General features: G+C 53.7%; 1 protein-coding gene and 1 pseudogene across 3 annotated transcripts in view; one reads left to right on the top strand and one right to left on the bottom strand.

Moving 5' to 3' along the window:
* Positions 1–1138: 1138 nt before the first annotated feature.
* On the top strand, positions 1139–2793 carry LOC117089195 (annotated as a pseudogene).
* A 1502-nt stretch (positions 2794–4295) lies between these two features.
* Positions 4296–18295, bottom strand: part of DHX37 (DEAH-box helicase 37) — a 51215-nt gene continuing 37215 nt past the window's right edge. For 2 of the 3 annotated variants that reach the window (XM_033220127.1, XM_033220126.1), the window contains exons 17-26: positions 15033–15139; positions 14695–14883; positions 11488–11612; positions 11282–11398; positions 9821–9993; positions 8141–8255; positions 7865–8002; positions 7602–7696; positions 7439–7512; positions 6234–6835 (exon numbers count right to left, since the gene is read on the bottom strand). In XM_033220127.1, the coding sequence (XP_033076018.1) occupies positions 6556–6835; positions 7439–7512; positions 7602–7696; positions 7865–8002; positions 8141–8255; positions 9821–9993; positions 11282–11398; positions 11488–11612; positions 14695–14883; positions 15033–15139 (1413 nt within the window). In that variant the 3' untranslated portion in view covers positions 6234–6555. Of the gene's footprint in view, positions 5345–5540; positions 5639–6233; positions 6836–7438; positions 7513–7601; positions 7697–7864; positions 8003–8140; positions 8256–9820; positions 9994–11281; positions 11399–11487; positions 11613–14694; positions 14884–15032; positions 15140–18295 lie in introns of those variants that run through there. The other variant, XM_033220128.1, reaches the window with a different exon arrangement.

Here is an 18295-nt window from a genome sequence, read left to right as displayed (position 1 = left end):
CATACCCAGCATAAGATCTAAATGTAAAAGCTAAAACTATAGCTGTGCACAGTGGCTCATGCCTGTAATCCCAGCACTTTGGGAGGCAGAGGTGGACGGATCACCTGATGTCAGGCATTCAAGACCAGCCTGGCCAACATGGCGAAACCCTGTCTCTAAAAACATAGTCTCTACAAAAATTAGCTGGGCATGGTGGCACGTGCCTTTAATCCCAGTAACTCAGGAGGCTGAGGCAGGAGAATCGCTTGAACCCTGGAGGCAGAGGTTGCAGTAAGCTGAGATCGCATCAATCCACTCCAGCCTTGGTGACAGAGTGAGACTTTGTCTCAAAAAAAAATAAACAAATAAAACTAAATGACATTGGCCAGACAATGGTGCTCTTGTTTTTTGTTTTTTTTTTTTTACTCCTAGGTATATACCCAAGAGAATGGAAAATATACATCCACACAAAAACCTGTACATAAATGTTCACAGCAGCTCTATTCACAATAGCCAAAAGATGGAAACCAATAAAAATGTGGCCTATCCATACACTGGGGTATCATCCAGCCATAGGAAGGAATTCAGTACTTCAGGAGCTCAGGACCAGCCTGGGCAACATAGCAAGACCTGGCTCTACTGAAAACTGTAGCCCAGTATGGTGGAGTGTGCCTGTAGTCCCAGCTATTTGGGAGGTAGAAGGATCACTTGAACCCAGGAGATGGAGGCTGCAGTGAACTAGGATCGCACCACTGCACTCCAGCCTGAATGACAGAGTAAGATCCTTTCAAAAAAACAACCAACAAACCAGGCGTGGTGGCTCACCCCTGTAATCCCAGCACTTTGGGAGGCGGAGGCGGGTGGATCACGAGGTCAAGAGATCAAGACCATCCTGGCCAACATGGTGAAACCCCGTCTCTACTTAAAATATAAAAATTAGTTGGGTGTGGTGGCACGTGCCTGTAGTCCCGGCTACTCGGGAGGCTGAAGCAAGAGAATCGCTTGAATCCGGGAGGCGGAGGGTGCAGTGAGCCGAGGTTGCCCCAATGCAGTCCAGCTTGGTAACAGAGCGAGACTCTGTCTCAAAAAAACAAAAAAAACAAACAAGGAGCGGAGCAGCGGGTGGGAGGACTGACGGTAGGGATGGCAGGCGAGCAAGATGGCGCAGAAGCAGGGTACCCGGAGGAAAGTCTGTTACTATTACGACGGGGATGTTGGAAATTACTACTACGGACAAGCCACCCAGTGAAGCCTCACCGAATCCACATGACTCATCATTTGCTGCCCAACAATGGTCTCTACCGAAAAATGGAAATCCATCGCGCTTACAAAGCCAATGCTGAGGAGATGACATCGCTGTGTGCAGTCATCACAGCGATGACTGCATTAAATTCTTGCGCTCCATCCGTCCAGATAACATGTCGGAGTACAGCAGGCAGATGCAGAGATTCAACATTGGTGAGGACTGTCCGGTATTCGATGGCCTGTTTGAGTTCTGTCAGTTGTCTACTGGTGGTTCTGTGGCAAGTGCTGTGACACTTAATAAGCAGCAGACGGACATCGCTGTGAATTGGGCTGGGGGCCTGCACTGTGCAAAGAAGTCTGAGGCATCTGGCTTCTGTTACGTCAATGACGTCGTCTTGGCCATCCTGGAACTGCTAAAGTATCACCAGAGGGTGCTGTCTATTGACACTGATATTCACCATGGCGACGGCGTGGAAGAGGCCTTCTAGACCACAGACTGGGTCATGACTGTGTCCTTTCATAAGTATGGAGAGTACTTCCCAGGAACTGGGGACCTACGGGATATCGGGGCTGGCAAAGGCAAGTATGCTGTTAACTACCCGCTCCGAGACAGGATTGATGACGAGTCCTATGAGGCCATTTTCAAGCCAGTCATGTCCAAAGTAATGGAGATGTTCCAGCCTAGTGCGGTGGCCTTACAGTGTGGCTCAGACTCCCTGTCTGGGGATGGGTTAGGTTGCTTCAGTCTAACCATCAAAGGGCACGCCACGTGTGTGGAACTTGTCAAGAGCTTTAACCTGCCTATGCTGATGCTGGGAGGTGGTTGTTACACCATTTGTAATGTTGCCCGGTGCTGGACATACGAGACAGCTGTGGCCCTGGATACGGAGATCCCTAATGAGCTTCCATACAACGACTACTTTGAATACTTTGGACCAGATTTCAAACTCCACATCAGTCCTTCCAATATGACTAACCAGAGCACCAATGAGCACCCGGAGAAGATCAAACAGCGACTGTCTGAGAACCTTAGAATGCTGCCGCATGCACCTGGGGTCCAAATGCAGGCGATTCCTGAGGATGCAATCCCTGAGGAGAGTGGCGATGAGGACGAAGACGACCCTGACAAGCGCATCTCCATCTGCTCCTCTGACAAACGAACTGCCTGTGAGGAAGAGTTCTCCGATTCTGAGGAGGAGGGAGACGGGGGCCACAAGAACTCTTCCAACTTCAAAAAAGCCAAGAGAGTCAAAACGGAGGATGAAAGAGAGAAAGACCCAGAGGAGAAGAAAGAAGTCACAGAAAAGGAGAAAACCAAGGAGGAGAAGCCAGAAGCCAAAGGGGTCAAGGAGGAGGTCAAGTTGGCCTGAACAGACCTGTCAAGCTCTGGCTTCCTGCTGAGTCCCTCATCTTTCTCCCCCAACCCCTCAGATTTTATATTTTCTATTTCTCTATGTATTTATATAAAAATCTATTAAATATAAATATCCCCAGGGACAGAAACCAACGCCCTGAGCGCAGGGCAGCTGTGCTGGGTGAGCTCTTCCAGGGGCTGCCGTGCCACCCATTCTTCCCAGTTCTTTTTTTTTTTTTTTTTTTTTTGAGGCGGAGTCTCGCTTTGTCGCCCGGACTGGGTGCAGTGGCCGGATCTCAGCTCACTGCAAGCTCCACCTCCCAGGTTTACGCCATTCTCCTGCCTCAGCCTCCCAAGTAGCTGGGACTACAGGCGCCCGCCACCTCGCCCGGCTAGTTTTTGTATTTTTAGTAGAGACGGGTTTCACCATGCTAGCCAGGATGGTCTCGATCTCCTGACCTCGTGATCCGCCCGTCTCGGCCTCCCAAGTGCTGGGATTACAGGCTTGAGCCACCGCGCCCGGCCTCTTCCCAGTTCTTAACTTTGAACCATAAAGGGTGCCAGGTCTGGGTGAAAGGATACTTTTATGCAACCATAAGACAAAATCCTGAAACGCCAAGTGCCTGCTTAATAGCTTTGGAAAGGTGCCCTTATTGAACATTCTAGAAGGGGTAGCTGGGTCTTCAAGGATTTCCTGTTCTTTTCAGGCTCCTAATGTAACATCAGCCTGTTTTCATACCTTCCCACTGGCCTCAAGTGAGCCAAGAAACACTGCCTGCCCCCGTCTTCTCCTAATTCTGCAGGTGGAGGTTGCTAGTTTAGTTTCCTTTTTGAGATACTATTTTCATTTTTGTGAGCCTCTTTGTAATAAAATGGTACATTTCTAAAACAAACAAACAAAAAACCCAAAACAAAAATAAATAAATAAAAGCAACAAAAGAGATAAATGTCCAGAAAGCGCAAATTCAGAGACAGAAAGTACATTCGTGGGGCCTGGAGCTGGGGAAACTGGGAGAAATGGGGCAGACTGCTGATGGGTACGGGGTATCTTTTTAGGGCTATAAAAATGCTCTGGAATCAGGTCATGGTAATGGTTGCACAACTGTGAGATACTAAAAGCAACTGTATACCTTAAAATGGTGAATTTTATGGTATGTTAATTACGCAACATTTTAAAAAAAGCATCGCCTAATTACAACTGTGGACGCTTTGCTGTGGCCGTGGAGCGTGATAAGGAGGCAGGGGCGTCCCTGAGGAGGCTGCCCCAGCGCCTGAGACCGCGGTGGGAACGATGGCTTCCGCTTTCATCTCAGAATTGCCAGCCCATGTGCGGTGGGATTTCAGGAAAGCTGGAGGTCAGTACTTTTGAGTGGGAAACAGCTCAATTCTACATGTTAGTGAGGAATTCAAGTCTTCCTTAATCACTGGGCGGGTTAAGCAAACGTGTCTGCAGGGCCCTGGCTCACGGCCCTGCCTTGGGCTCCTGGGGAGGAACCTGGAGGGAGAAGTGCCGGGCTGCCATCTCGGCTATGGGGCAGGTGGGGAGAGGGAGCTGCTTGGGCTTCGAGAGCAGCCAGGGAGGTAAGTAAACCCAGCGAGGAGCGGTCTCCTTAGAGCAAATGGCAGTACTGGGAAGGCAGGTCGGCCACCAGGCCACGTCCCACGACAGCACACTCGCCACCTGGGTGTCCTTCCCCAAGCGCATTCCACAAAATAATCTGGGTGCAAGGAACATTTTATTCCATAACGGTCTCCACCAAAGCCGCAGAAGCAAAGCCAGGAGCAGAATCCATCCTGCGAGCGCTGGGCTCTGGGGAGACGTCTGCACCCTCACCATGGAGGACAGAAGGGCAGGGGCCTCCCGACTCCTTGGTCCTGTCTGGGGTGCTCCTGTCTCTCTTGCTGGGGGATCTACCCCACCCTTCCCCTCCCACCTCGGCCACAGAGGAACAAGGGAGACAAACTGAGGGTTCTGCAGTCCCCATTCAAGGCCAACAGAATAGTCCTGTGGCCCCAGCCTAGCTAGGCCCATCCTCTGCGGCATGGCAGTGGTGACTAAGCACGGCCAAGGTCAGCTCCGCTCCCTACCATCTGAGAGCTGACCACAGGCAGACGAGATGCCCACTCCCTGCAGCCGTAACACAGGAAAGGTGCTGGTGTCCACCCTCCCAAGAAGGCATGGAGCCTGGGGGCCCCGAGCCGGGCCCCTCAAGGTCAACGCAGAGCTCAGTGGCTCACCTAACATCTGGGATGGTTGTGAGGCCAGGGCTGGGCGGCCCTCCCTGACTCTAGAGGGAAGAATTGCAGGAAGGATAAGCCTTCCACGTGCCTCCTTGGCCTTCTGGTAGGGCGGGCGGGGAAGGGACTGCAGAGACCTCCGGCCCTGCTGCTCCACAGGGGACTAATGTAGTCCAAAGAGCACACTGAACAGAACAGCGTCCAGCATGTGAGATGAAATCATCATCCACCATGTAATAAACAGTTGAACAAGTCACCCCCAGGCCGGATGGCACGGGCAGCAGCACGCTTCATACAGGATCGAGTTCTCATGGACGAGGGTTCCCAGGGTTTGACCTGCTTCCTGAGAGCAGGCCATGAAGCCCATGCCAGGTGGTAACGGTCACAGGGTGACAGGCTGCTGCCAGCTCTCCAGTCCTTGGCCCTCCAGCCAGGTGTCCGGTCACTGGTCAGTGGTGGGGGGCCAGGCTTTCTCGATATCAGGGTGCATGGCCTGTGGAAGCCACTCACAGTACTCGGCCAGCAGGTCTGCAGGGGAGGGAAGGAGGATAGCGTCAGGGTGACCCTGGGCCCAGGGACTCTCCTGGGATGGCAGGAAGCTGGCCAGCAGCCATGGGGCCAGATCCCTCTGCCAAGCCAGAGTTGACTGTGCACAAAGCACAAAGCCTCTGCTTCGGTGACCCCATCCCGTCCACTTCCACCCCTTGGCCCTGGTCAAACTCACATTTGGGGTTTTTCTTCCAAGTGGCCAGCAAGGCGTCACGGCAGTCAGCGTTCTCTGCAACCAGGGCTCGCAGGAGGCTCTCCGTCCGGGGCTGCAGCCTGTGGGGCAGGGATGCAGGTTGGTGGCAGGCAGCCAGGGCACAGACTGGCTGCTGCTGGGCGCCTGAAAACAGGGCAGGCATCACCACCCCACCAGCCCCACCCCGGAGGGTGAAGAGCTGGCTGGGCATGGTGACATGCACCTGTAGCCCCAGTTACTCAGGGGGCTGAAGTAGGAGGATCCCTTGAGCCCGGGAGTTGGGGGCTGTAGTGAGCCATGATTACACCACTGCACTCCAGCCTGGGTGACAGGGCAAGACCTTGTCTCAAAAAGAAACAAATTGGCTGGGCGTGGTGGCTCACGCCTGTAATCTCAGCACTTTGGGAGGCTGAGGCAGGTGGATCACCTGAGGCCAGGAGTTCGAGACCAGCTTGGCTAACATGGTGAAACCCTATCTCTACTAAAAATCCAAAAATATTTGCCGGGCATGGTGGCGTGCGCCCGTAATCCCAGCTACTCAGGAGGCTGAGGCAGGAGAATCACTTGAACTCGGGAGGTAGAGGCTGCAGTGAGCAGAGATTGCGCCATTGCACTCTAACCTGGGCAACAAGAATAAAACTCTGTCTCAAACAAACAAACAAGCAAACAAACAAACCTCAAAAGCAAAAAAACCCAAATTCTCTAGACAGGCCTTCTAAAAAATAAATAATAATAATAAAATAAAAGAGAAGGCAAAGGGTCCCTTTCCCCTAATCATCCTGGGACAGAAGGCTCTAGATCCCACCTCCTCCCATCCACCCTGGCTGCCTCTGGTCCACATTCCTTGCCCACCAAGGCTGCTCTGTGCATGCAACTTGTCTCATCTAGAACCTTCCTCCAGATTTGTGCCCAGCTCCAGCCCTGCCTCCTCTGAATCTGCCCAGTGAGGCTCTCCCCGACCAGCCCAGTCGCACTCCACCCCAAGCCCATCGAGGCCTCACTCATGTCCTGCTCTGTCCCTCTGGGGCTGAGCGACGCCACTGTGGGACAGAGACCGTGTCTGTATCCCAGCTCCGAGAACATGCCTGGGACAGGGCCGCACTGGAAAATGTGAGCTGGGTGACTGACGCTGCTCCTGACAGCCCAGCAGCAGGTGCTGTGTCCCACACCCCATCGAGTCCCTGGCACCTGCCTGCACCTTCAGGTCTGCCTCCAGTGCTCCAAGCCCCTGCACCATAGGCTCCGCCAGTCCCAGGAAGGGGGAGGTGTCTGTGGGTCTGGACCACAGGCAGGAGGAGAGCAGAAGGAGGAGGTGGAGGGCAAGGGTAAGCCCTGAAGCAGAGGTGGTGGGCGGGATGGGGCAGGGATCTGCTCTGCTGGGAGGAAGTCCCCAGGGCCAGGATGCCTCCCACTGACACCTGGCAGCTCTCGGGGAGCTGCCCAGTGTCTCCCCTACCCCAGATTCATGCCCACCAAGAACATCAGCGTGTGACCTTATATGGAAAGAGGGTCATTGCAAATGACCTTTTAAGTTAAGGAGAGGTCACCCTGGAGTAGGGTGGACCCTGAATCCAATGACTGGTTCCTTATAAGGAGAGAGCACAGGGAGGGAGACTAGAGACACACAGAGAGAGGCCACATGAAGATGGAGGCAGAGACTGCAGTGATGTGGCCACAAGCCCAGGAGGCCAGCAGAGGTAAGAGGGACCCTCCCCGAAAGCCGCTGCACAGAGCGTGGCCCTGCAGCCTTCACAGCTGAGCACGCGCTTCGGATCTTTTAAGCCTCCCCGTGTGTGGTGCTCTGTCCCGGCAGCCCTGGGGAGGTCATTCAGGCCTCTGACCCCTCCTGCCCACTGCAAGGCTCCCACTGAAGGCAGTACCTGGCCCACGTCTTCAGCATGGTGCTGGGGCTGGACAGCAGACAGCTCTGGTATGAGGCCAGCTTGCGGAAGACCTGATGAAAGACCACAGGAAGGGGTGAGGCCCAGGCTGCTGCCGCCCACGGTACCTGAGATGAGGGCCTGGAGCCGCTGTGCCACCTACCTGTCCTTCCAGCAGGAACCGGGCAAAGTGCTTGTAGCGGTCAATGCCCTCTGGAAAATCCACCTCGATGGCGGGGAGCGGCCAGCCCACGCGATCTGGAGGACAGGAGTCAGTGCGCCAGGGACCCTCTTGTAGCTGACCGCTGAGTCCCATCCCTGCCCCACCCAAGACACACACGTCCAGGGGTAGGGGACAGGGCCACGCGTCCGAGAAGCCCAGGGCTGCGGGAGGCTCAGGTTGCCTGGGACACCGCCCCAACTCACAGAACACGCTGGCTCGGTGACACAGCACCCGCCCCCGCTCGGGGCAGTAGGTAGGGGCTGGCTCCTCCAGGGGCTTGTCAAACTGGCAGTAAGAGGGCAGCAGGGCCGGGATCCACTGGACCTCCACGCTAGAGACGCCTGGGGGCCGGGGGGGGAAGCTGGGGTTACAGCGGCACCCTCCGTGGGAGGGGCTCCCATGTCTCTGCCCCAGGGTCCCAGCCACACCCCCATCAGAGCCACCACCGGGGACAAGGGGCTGTCCCCAGGCCTCAGCACCTTTCATGTACATCTTGGTGGTCTCCACGATTTCCTGGTAGACCACAAACTCGGGGAGCTCTTTGAAAAGGACGGAGCTGGGGTGGATGAAGACAGGGTCGTCGAGGAGAGGGGTCTGCAGAGAATGGAGAGTGATGTGGTCAGGAAGGAACCCAAGCCCAGGGTCTCTGCATACTCTCAACCCAGGAGACTGAATATCCACTCCAGCCACAAAAGTGGGAGAGTGTTCCATCTGCCAGGAAACACGGCCCATCTACACACCGGAGTCTGATCTAGCCACGAAAAGGAAGGAAGGGCCAGGTGCAGTGGCTCATGCCTATAATCCAACACTTTGGGAGGCCAAGGTGGGTGGATCATCTGAGGTCAAGAGTTCGAGACCATCCTGGCTGGTTTCACCATGTTGGTGAAACCCCATTTCTACTAAAAATACAAAAAATTAGCTGGGCGTGGTGGTGCACACCTGTAATCCCAGCTACTCGGGAGGCTGAGGCAGGAGAACTGCTTGAACCTGGGAGGTGGAGGTTGCAGTGAGCCGAGATCATGCTATTGCACTCTGGCTTGGGCAACAAGAGCAAAACTCCATCCCCCCCCCAAAAAAGGAAGCACCCACGCCCGCCATGGCATGGATGGGGCTTGAAAGCATCAAACTAAGTGAAAGAGGCCAGACACGAAAAGCCACGTATGTTAAGATTCCACTCATGCCAAATGTCCAGTACAGGCAGATCCACCGACGGGAAGCAGGATCATGAAAATGGCAGTGAAGGGGAACTGGGGACTCACAGCTTACAGGTATGGGGTTTCTTTGTTGGGTAATAAAAGTGTTCTAAAGTTAACTATGCTAATGGTTGCAAAACTCTGTGAAAATACTAAAAACCACTGAATTGAGCACTTTAAATGGGTTTAAATGCAGGCCAGATGCAGTGGGTCACACCTGTAATCCCAACACTTTGGCAGGCCAAGGTGGAAGGATTGCTAGAGGCCAGGAGTTCAAGACCAGCCTGGGTAACACTGCCTGTAAGCCCAGCGTTTTGGGAGGCTGAGGCAGGCAGATCATTTGAGGCCAAGAGTTTGAGACCAGCCTGGCCAAAATGATGAAACCCCTTCTCTAGTAAAAACACAAAAATTAGCTGGCCATGGTGGCACATGCCCGTAATCCCAGCTACTTGGGAGGCTGAGGCAGGAAAATGGCTGGAATCCAGGAGGTGGAGGTTGCAGTGAGCTGAGTTTGCGCCACTACACTCTAATCTGGGCAACAGAGTGAGGCTCCGTCTCAAAAAACAAAACAACAACAACAAAATGAGTCCCAACTACTCAGGAGGCTGAGGCAAGAACGTTATTTGCGCCTGGGAATGTGGGGCTCCAGTGAGCTATGACTGTGCCACTGCACTCTATCCTGGGCAACAGAGCGAGACCCTGTTTCTAAGAAAAACAGAAAACCCAAAAAGAGTTTAAATGCTGTGTGAATTCTATCTCCATTAAACTGTTATTAAAAAAAAAAGCTGGGAGAAACTAACCAAGGAAGACGTGATTCTAGTGCAAGCACCACTTGTTCCTCGGTGGGGACCCACAACTGAGGGGGCAGGCCTCCCCAAGACCCCGAGGGCCCAGCCTGCCTGCCCCTCGCCAGGTGCCCCGACCGTGCCCCAAGCTACCCGGGCAGGGAGACGGTGGGGGCCCCACCTTGTAGGCGTTCCTCCACTTGTCCTCCAGCAGCTCCTCGCTCTGGACCCTGCGGGCCAGATGGTCCCCCAGTCCGGCCGTCATGATCTGTCGCAGGTAGGTCACCTGGCTCTCGGTGGGCGGCCGCATCTTGGGATCCACGAAGAGCTCAGCCTCTGGGCACACAGCATTGACTGAGGGGAGAACCAAGAGTGAGGATGGTGGTGGTGAGGCCTGGGGCCAGCTCTGCCCTGACCTCCTAGAAAGTCCCAACCATGCTCAGTGCTCTAGCCTCAGCCACTCCCCAGAGGCCACCAGCAGGACCCAAAGCCTCCAGCAGGCAGGATTGCAGCCGTCCTCCATCCCCTCCTTCTCCCTTGGAACAAAGCCCCATATCCTGCCTGGTCAGCAGAGCATTCTGCTAGGAGACGGCCCTCCCCCGACACCCAGGTGGCCTCAGACTCAGTTCTGGTCCATGATGTGAAGAAGGAAGTTGCGGCTGGAATTCCTGGGAACGTTCAATACAGGAAAAGGACAGCCGGCGGGTGCCCCGGCCTCGTCCTTTCCTTCTCCTGCCTAGAAGGCAGAGGCGACTAAGCCTCCAACTACCTCCTCAGCCCATGAGGTGACCTTAGGATGGAAGGCACAGCGAATGGCAGGAGGATAGCAGCAGAGAAACGCCCTGGGCTGCTGACTCAGTGGCTTCTCTTCCTTGCAACAATAAAGGTCTAATGTCACCAAGCCACTGTAACCAGCACTATCTGGAGGCTGACTGCAATTCTGAGCTGCTGCACCTGGAATGGGGCTGTTCTGGCAAGCCACAGCCAGAGGGACACAGAGCACAGTGACAGGGCCACCACCATGCACCTGGCGCTGGGAGAAGGATCGGCTGGAAGAGAGCCATCAATTCTGGCATCAAACCCTGGGATCTCCTTGAATGGAAGGCAAATTCCCCACTAGCCTTGGATAAAAGAATGTGGCCTGCCCAGAAGAGACCTAGTGTCCAGGCTGCCCTCTCTATGCACGGTCCTCTTGCATATGTTGGAGGACATTTCCTTCCTCTCAAGCTTCCCTGGGTGTTGGTGGCAGGAAGTATTTGTGCTGCTGAGCTGAGGTGGAGTCCAGGGCAAGGCCTCATCCTTCTGCATGAGAAAGGTCTGGGGGACATGTGGGAGGGAAGGGAGTCCAGGCCAGAGCAGTGATGGAAAATGGCAGGAGTTCACCAGGGAAAAGGTGAAACTGAGAGACGACCTGGTGGGGGAAGGCGCAGGCTGGCAGCTGGAATCTGTTAGTGCCCTGCTCGTGTGCACATTTCCTCGTGCCTGGAAAAGCTCCCCAAGTATTGATTTAGGGTTATAAAAACATTTTGGTGCATAGCAAGTGTGCAAACATGGACTCTATGGATCACTTTTTTAAACATTTCAAGTGCCCAGGTCAGGGTGCCTGCCGGGTGCAGCAGCATATGCCAGCACGGGGCCGTACCTGCGCTGGTCAGCTGGCCCCGCAGGCGCCGGATCTCCATCATGGCTTTGTACCGCAGCCCGTTGGCTTCGCAAAACTGGGGTGTACAGCCGGCATACTCACAGGCTCCCACGGCACCTAGGGGACGAAGAGGGGGCATGCTCTCTCTCTGATCCATCCCATGCCTGGGTGACCCCCCGCCACCCTCCACCAGGCAGGGCACTAACCCAGTAGCACCATGAGGTCGCCGAGCTTCAGAGAAGCCCCCTGCCCTGCCCAGGTCCTCTTCATCTGGGCCACCCGGGCCCGCTTGCTCTTCAGCCTGGCGAGCTCCTCATCACTGGCTGCTGGTCTGCAAACACACACATACTGTCCGGGCTGGGGTCCCGGCTGCACTCAGGGCCTCAGCGGGGGGAACTCTTTTATTCATCAGGACAGGCTCAGAGGCCTTGTGGGGTCACCGATGAATGTAATTAAGGTATTAAGGTCCAGCTCAAAATTCACCATTGGCAGCCACCGCTGCACCGTTGCTTTTTTTCTTTTTTTTGAGACGGAGTCTCACTCTGTCGCCCAGGCTGGAGTGCAGTGGCCCGATCTCGGCGCAATGCAAGTTCTGCCTTCCAGGTTCACACCATTCTCCTGCCTCAGCCTCCCAAGTAGCTGGGACTACAGGTGCCCACCACCACGCCCGACTAATTTTTTGTATTTTTTTTAGTACAGACAGGGTTTCACTGTGTTAGCCAGGATGGTCTCAATCTCCTGACCTCATGATCCACCCATGTCGGCCTCCCAGAGTGCTGGAATTACAGGCGTGAGCCATCGCGCCCGGCCACTGCACCATTTTTATGTAAAAAAAAAACCTCTGCTAACTGCTTAAATAGCCACCAAGGTGGACTGGATAAATGAATGATGTCAGTGGCTTCCAAACTTGAAAATAATACTAACACTTACATATGTGTCAGGCACGGCTCAAAGAGCTTTGCTTGTGTTAACTCATTTAATTCTACCAGCAATCCAATTATCATCATCATCATCATCATCATCATCCCCATTTTCCAGATGGAGAAAACGAAGCTCAGAGTGGTACAGTCACTTGCCTAAGGCCACACAGCTCAGAATGGCAGAGGGAGATTTGAACCAGACCTGAGCTCTCCGTCACCATGCTATAGAGCCTTGACACCAGCATTGGGCAGGCAGTCTTAGAGATGCTGGGACCAGGAGATGCTGATCAGGGGATCTGGGCAGAGGCCAAGACACCTCGGTCTTCAAGACCTTACATGTGAGAGTTAATTTTGTGTCCACTTAACTGGGCAAAGGGATGTCCAGATAGCTGGTTAAGCTTTATTTCTGGGTGTGTCTTTGAATTGGTGACCAGCGTAAAGCGGTCACCAGTGTGGGTGTGGGCCGCATCCGATCCACTGAGGGCCCAAGTAGGCAGAGGAGGTGTGACTTCGGGCTCTGCTGACTGCGCGAGCTGGGTCTTCCCTGCCCTTGACGCTCCTGGTTCTTATGCCTTCAGACCCCGACTGAAGCGGACACTACTTTGTTTCTCCAGAGAACCCTATTATTCTCCCCAAGGGATTCTGACGAATAGCTGGGATTACAGGTATCCACCACCACGCCTGGTTTTTTATTTTTGGTAGAGACGGGGTTTCACCGTGTTGGCCAGGCTGGTCTCATTTCCTGGAAGTAAATCTCTGTCCGTGCAGAGCACGGAGAAAGGTCTGGAACTGCACTGGCCAATATGGTGGCCACTAGCCACATGTGGCTGTTTAAATTTCAACTATTAAAAATAAGTAAGGTTTTAAGTCAGTTTGTTGCCGTAATCGTCACATTTCACAGGCTCAGACCACGTGCGGTTGGTGGCTGCGGTATGGAATGGCCCATGCAGTGACGTGGCCTAAAGCAAAGTTCCTGGTTAGGGTGGGTGAGACTGGGGAGGGGAGGTGGAGGAGGATAAACAAAGAAAAACCATCCAAATCTCAAAAGATTCCCCAGTGTCTACCTAACTGCCTTCCCAACTAGTGTCTGCTCTGTCATCTGACAAGATGGTCCAAACACAGGCAGACTGACCCTAAGGGAAGCAAGCAGCAGGCTTTGCACAAGATGCAGACGCTCACAGAGTCAACGAAGTGACATCGTGGGCCTGGCTGCACCATTCACAGTCGACGAGACATGGTGGCAGCAGAAGCCTGGCTCACAGCTGAGGCAGAGATGGTCAAAACTGATGGCGTGAAAGGCTGTTTCAGGAGGAATGATGTGAACGCGGAAGACTTACGAAGCCCTTGAGAAACTCAAGTTGCTTCCAGAGATTTCTGCAGAAATGACCCCTTTTATCATCAAGCTGCCCAAGGCAGATCTACGCCACAGGATGCCAGGAAATCATTAAATAATTGTTCATTCTAAGAATTAGCATGTAGTCATAATCTGTAAGTAAATTTTGTTAAATACACAATGCACTAAACATACTTTCAACATACTTTCACAGTCTTAGCGTCACTTTTCTTTTTCTTTTTTTAGAGAAGGGTCTCACTGTTGCCTAGGCTGGAACACAGTGGTACGATCTCAGCTCACCACAACCCTCTACCTCCTGGGTTCAGATGATTCTCATGCCCCAGCCTCCCGAGTAGCTGGGATTACAGGCATGCGCCACCACACCTGGCTAATTTTTGTATTTTTTTATACAGACGGGGTTTTACCATGTCCAGGCTAGTCTCAAACTCCTGACCTCAAGTCTCAGCCTCCCAAAGTGCTGGGATTACAGGTGTCAGCCACCGCGCCTGGCCTTAGTGGCACTTTTCAAGGGTACTGCCTTTCCCTATTTTGGTCTGTGTTTTAAATGGTTTTACTCAAAGTGTCCTTTTTCTGGAATCTATGACCCTCTGATGATCGGGGGGGACCCCCCACCTCCTAGTCTATTTCATGCGATGTATAAGGGGCAGCAGACAGGGACCAACACGGCCACTGCAGAGATCAGAATACAGAAGGGGCCAGGCGCAGTGGCTCACGCTTGTAATCCCAGCACTTTGGGAGGCCGAGACGGGCGGATCACAAGGTCAGGAGATCGAGACCACAGTGAAACCCCGTCTCTACTAAAAATACAAAAAATTAGCCGGGCGCAGTGGCAGGCGCCTGTAGTCCCAGCTACTCAGGAGGCTGAGGCAGGAGAATGGCGTGAACCTGGGAGGCGGAGCTTGCAGTGAGCTGAGATCCAGCCACTGCACTCCAGCCTGGGCGACAGAGCGAGACTCTGTCTCAAAAAAAAAAAAAAAAAAAAAAAGAATACAGAAGGGCTCAGAGAGAATGAGGGTCTTGCAGGAGGCCACCCAACAAGCCAGTGATTCCCTAGGAAGCCGGGGTGCAGGTCGGCTCTCAGATCGGAGCCCCTGTCGGGACTGAGCTTGGCCCTGAGTACCCAGCTGCTAACCTCGCACCTGTCCAGCTCCTCAAACAGCTCCCGCACCGTCATGCTGGCCACGATGGTGATGGCATAGGGCAGGCAGCCGTGTTGCCGGCTCAGCGCCAGCATCTTGGCGTAGCGGGGTGCCACGGGGAACGTGGCCATGGTCCGGCCCAGCGCAGTGATGGGGCAGCTCAGCCGGTTCTTCTGCAGTTGCTTCACCCTGGAGATGGAGGTGATGGTGGCGGTGCTCTGAGAGGAGCTCTGGAGCCAGAGCTGGGAGGCCCCACGCTTGAGGCGGCTCAGGCCCAGCAAAGGGGAGAGAGGGCCTCGAACAGGACAGGAACTGGGTCCTGCATCTCTTGGCCCTACCTTTCTGCTTTCTGGGGCGGTTGCAGGGCACCCAGTGCGATCAACAGCTCCTCGGCAGCAAGAAGGGCCTCCACGGAGGGGGGCGTCGGAAAGGGGAAGTTGATGACCTGGGACACGAGACACAAGGAGACATGGCAGGGACACGGTGAATGCCAAGAAGCAAGTCCGGTGCTCCTGCTCCATCTGTGGCAGGCACTCCCCCCACCCGCTCTCTCCGGGTTCAGCTCATGCCAGTGGGGACACAGGCGGCTGGGGCACCCTCAAAGGCCAGGTCCCAATGGAACCCCAAAGCCTCCTTCACTCACTCACATCATCCATTCACTCAAAAACACATCCTAAGCACTGGCTAGGCACTGAGGGCTGTGCTTTGCCTCCACTGGGTGCTTTTTTTGGTTTTTGTTTTTAAACATGCTGTTACACTCATGAGGACTTAGCGTCATTTGACCAGGAGGGGCCACAGGTAGTCAGTGAGGCATAATATGAATAAATTGGCCAGGTGCGGTGGCTCACGCCTGTAATCCTAGCACTTTGGGAGGCTGAGGTGGGCAGATCACCTGAGGTCAGGAGTTCGAGACCAGCCTGACCAATATGGTGAAACCCCCATCTCTAGTAAAAAGACAAAAATTAGCCGGGCGTGGTGGCGCTTGCCTGTAGTCCCAGCTACTTGGGAAGCTGAGACGGAAGAATCACTTGAACCTGAGAGGTGGGGGTTTCAGTGAGCTGAGATCACGCCACTGTATTCCAGCCTGGGTGACAGAGTGAGACTCCATCTCAAAATAATAATAATAATAATAATAATAATAATAATAATGTGAATAAATTTATCACAATAGCCAAAAGACGGAAGCAACCCACGTGTCTCTCAATGGAGGAGTGGATGAACAAAACGTGGTCCATCCATAAAATGGACTATGATTCAGCCACGAAAAGGAATGAAGCAGCTACGTTCAATATTCTAGCCCCGCATAAACCTTAGCAAGGTGTTATTTAATTCATGCTTGTAGGACATACAAATAATCATGCGCTACACCACGGATGGACCTTGAGAACATCACACTCAGGGAAAGATGCCGGGCACAAAGCCCACATGTTGCAGGATTCCATCTGCATGAAATGTCCCAAACTGGCAAATCCATAGAGAGGAGTGGGCGCAGGGGCCAGGGAGCTGGGAGGTGGTGACAGATGAAGGCGACATGCTTTCTTTCTGGGGTGATGAAAATGGCCATGGTGGTGTTTGCACAACTTTGTGAACACACTGGAAACTACTGACCCGCACACTTTCAACGGGAGACTGTGTGGTGCGCCAACTCTATCTCAATAAAGCTAGAGGCGGGGCGGTGAGCCCACAGCAGGCACGCAGGTAGGGCGGGAATGCTAGGAACCCAGGACTGGGGGAAGGCAGGTGGGGACCTGCTCTGGAGCTGACTCAAGACCAGGGGAAGCCACTGCAGAGTTCCTACCGAGGGGACGTGATGTCATTGTGGGAGGCACTCCAGACAGTGCTCCCAGCCACACTGAGCTCCCAGCCCAGCCCTGACACGTTTTATCCCTGTGACCCACAATCAGGCCTGTCTCCGTGCCTCAGGCTCCTCATCTGGAAAATGGGGCGATAACACTAGCAACTCCCTCCTAGAGTGGCTGGGAGGATAACCTGAGGTCACACATACAGAGCGCCCAGCACATACTTGGCATCCATGATGTTTTTCTTTTTCTTTTATTCTTGTTTTTTTGAGATGGAGTCTTGCTATGTCGTCCAGGCTGGAGTGCAATGGCACGGTCTCAGCTCACTGCAACCGCTGCCTCTCGGGTTCAAGCAATTCTCCTGCCTCAGCCTCCCAAGTAGCTGGGACTACAGGTGCCCACCACCTGTAGTGTCTAATTTTTGTATTTTTAGTAGAGATGGGGTTTCACCATATTAGCCAGGCTGGTCTCGAATTCCTGATATTGTGATCTGCCCGCCTCGGCCTCCCAAAGTGCTGTGAGCTACCGCACCCAGCCCTTTTTTTTTGGAGACACAGTCTTGCTCTGTCTCCCAGTCTGGAGTGCAATGACATGATCTTGGCTCATTGTAACCTCTGCCTCCCAGGCTCAAGTGATTCTCCTGCCTCAGCCTCCCAAGTAGCTGGGATTATAGGCGCCTGTCACCATGCCTGGCCCTTTTTTTTTTTTTCTGAGATGGAGTCTTGCCCTGTCGCCCAGGCTGGAGTGCAGTGGTGCAATCTAAGCGCACTGCAACCTCTGCCTCCTGGGTTCAAGTGATTATCCTGCCTCAGCCTCCTGAGTAGCTGGGATTACAGGTGTGTGCCACCACACCCAGCTAATTTTTTATATCTTTACTACAGACAGGGTTTCACCATGTTGGCCAGGCTGGTCTTGAACTCCTGACTTCGTGATCCACCTGCCTCGGCCTTCCAAAGTGCTGGGATTACAGGCGTGAGCCACCGTGCCCAGCCTCCCTGGCTAATATTTTTTATTTTTTTATTTTTAGTAGAGACGGGGTTTCACCATGTTGGCCAGGCTGGTCTCGAATTCCTGACCTCAAGTAATCCACCTGCCTCGGCCTCCCAAAGTGCTGGGATTACCGGTGTGAGCCACCATGCCCGGCCAGCACCCATACCCATGATTTTTATTAGGTGAAAAAAGCCCAAAGTAGCCTGTAAAATATCACACAATATTCAGACAACCACAATAATAAAGTACAGGATGTTATGTGTTTGAAAACATAACTGGGGCACAGGTCACAAACGGTGGACAGTGGGACAGGCTTCACCTTCTCCCTGATGATCTCAAGTATCTAAAGTTTTTATAATTTTGAACATACTAACATCCAGAAAAATCAGTGAGCACAGATGTTTAAAAGGCACTAGAAGACCATGTGGGTTCTACTGCTTATTAGATGTGTGTCCCTAGACAAAAACCTTCACTTCCCTGCCTCTGTTTCCTCATCAGTTAAATGGTGATCTGAATGCCCACAGGACAGCAAGCAGCGTGGCACGGGGCACTGCCTGGCTCAGCCGGCCCTGGAGCAGGGAGAGGGGAGGTGACCCTAGAGGGATCCCCCCTCCACTGGAGGACTGGGTCAGAGAAGGCTGCAGCCAGGAAGAGCCAGCAGCATGTTCTACACGCCCCACGGACAGATGGTCCACGAACAGCGTGCGGGACCCTGCTGCCTCTACTCTAGGCAGCCATCCCCTGGGTGCCCACAGGGGACACAGCATGAGGGAGGCAACGGTGGCAGGAGTCCAAAAGCCCTAGGAGCACCC

Source organism: Trachypithecus francoisi, unplaced genomic scaffold (genome assembly GCF_009764315.1).
Source record: "Trachypithecus francoisi isolate TF-2019V2 unplaced genomic scaffold, Tfra_2.0 Lachesis_group11, whole genome shotgun sequence".
In the NCBI taxonomy this organism is placed as follows: domain Eukaryota; kingdom Metazoa; phylum Chordata; class Mammalia; order Primates; family Cercopithecidae; genus Trachypithecus; species Trachypithecus francoisi.
The sequence above is the reverse complement of the archived record's forward strand: the minus strand, read 5'-3'. Positions and strand labels throughout refer to the sequence as shown.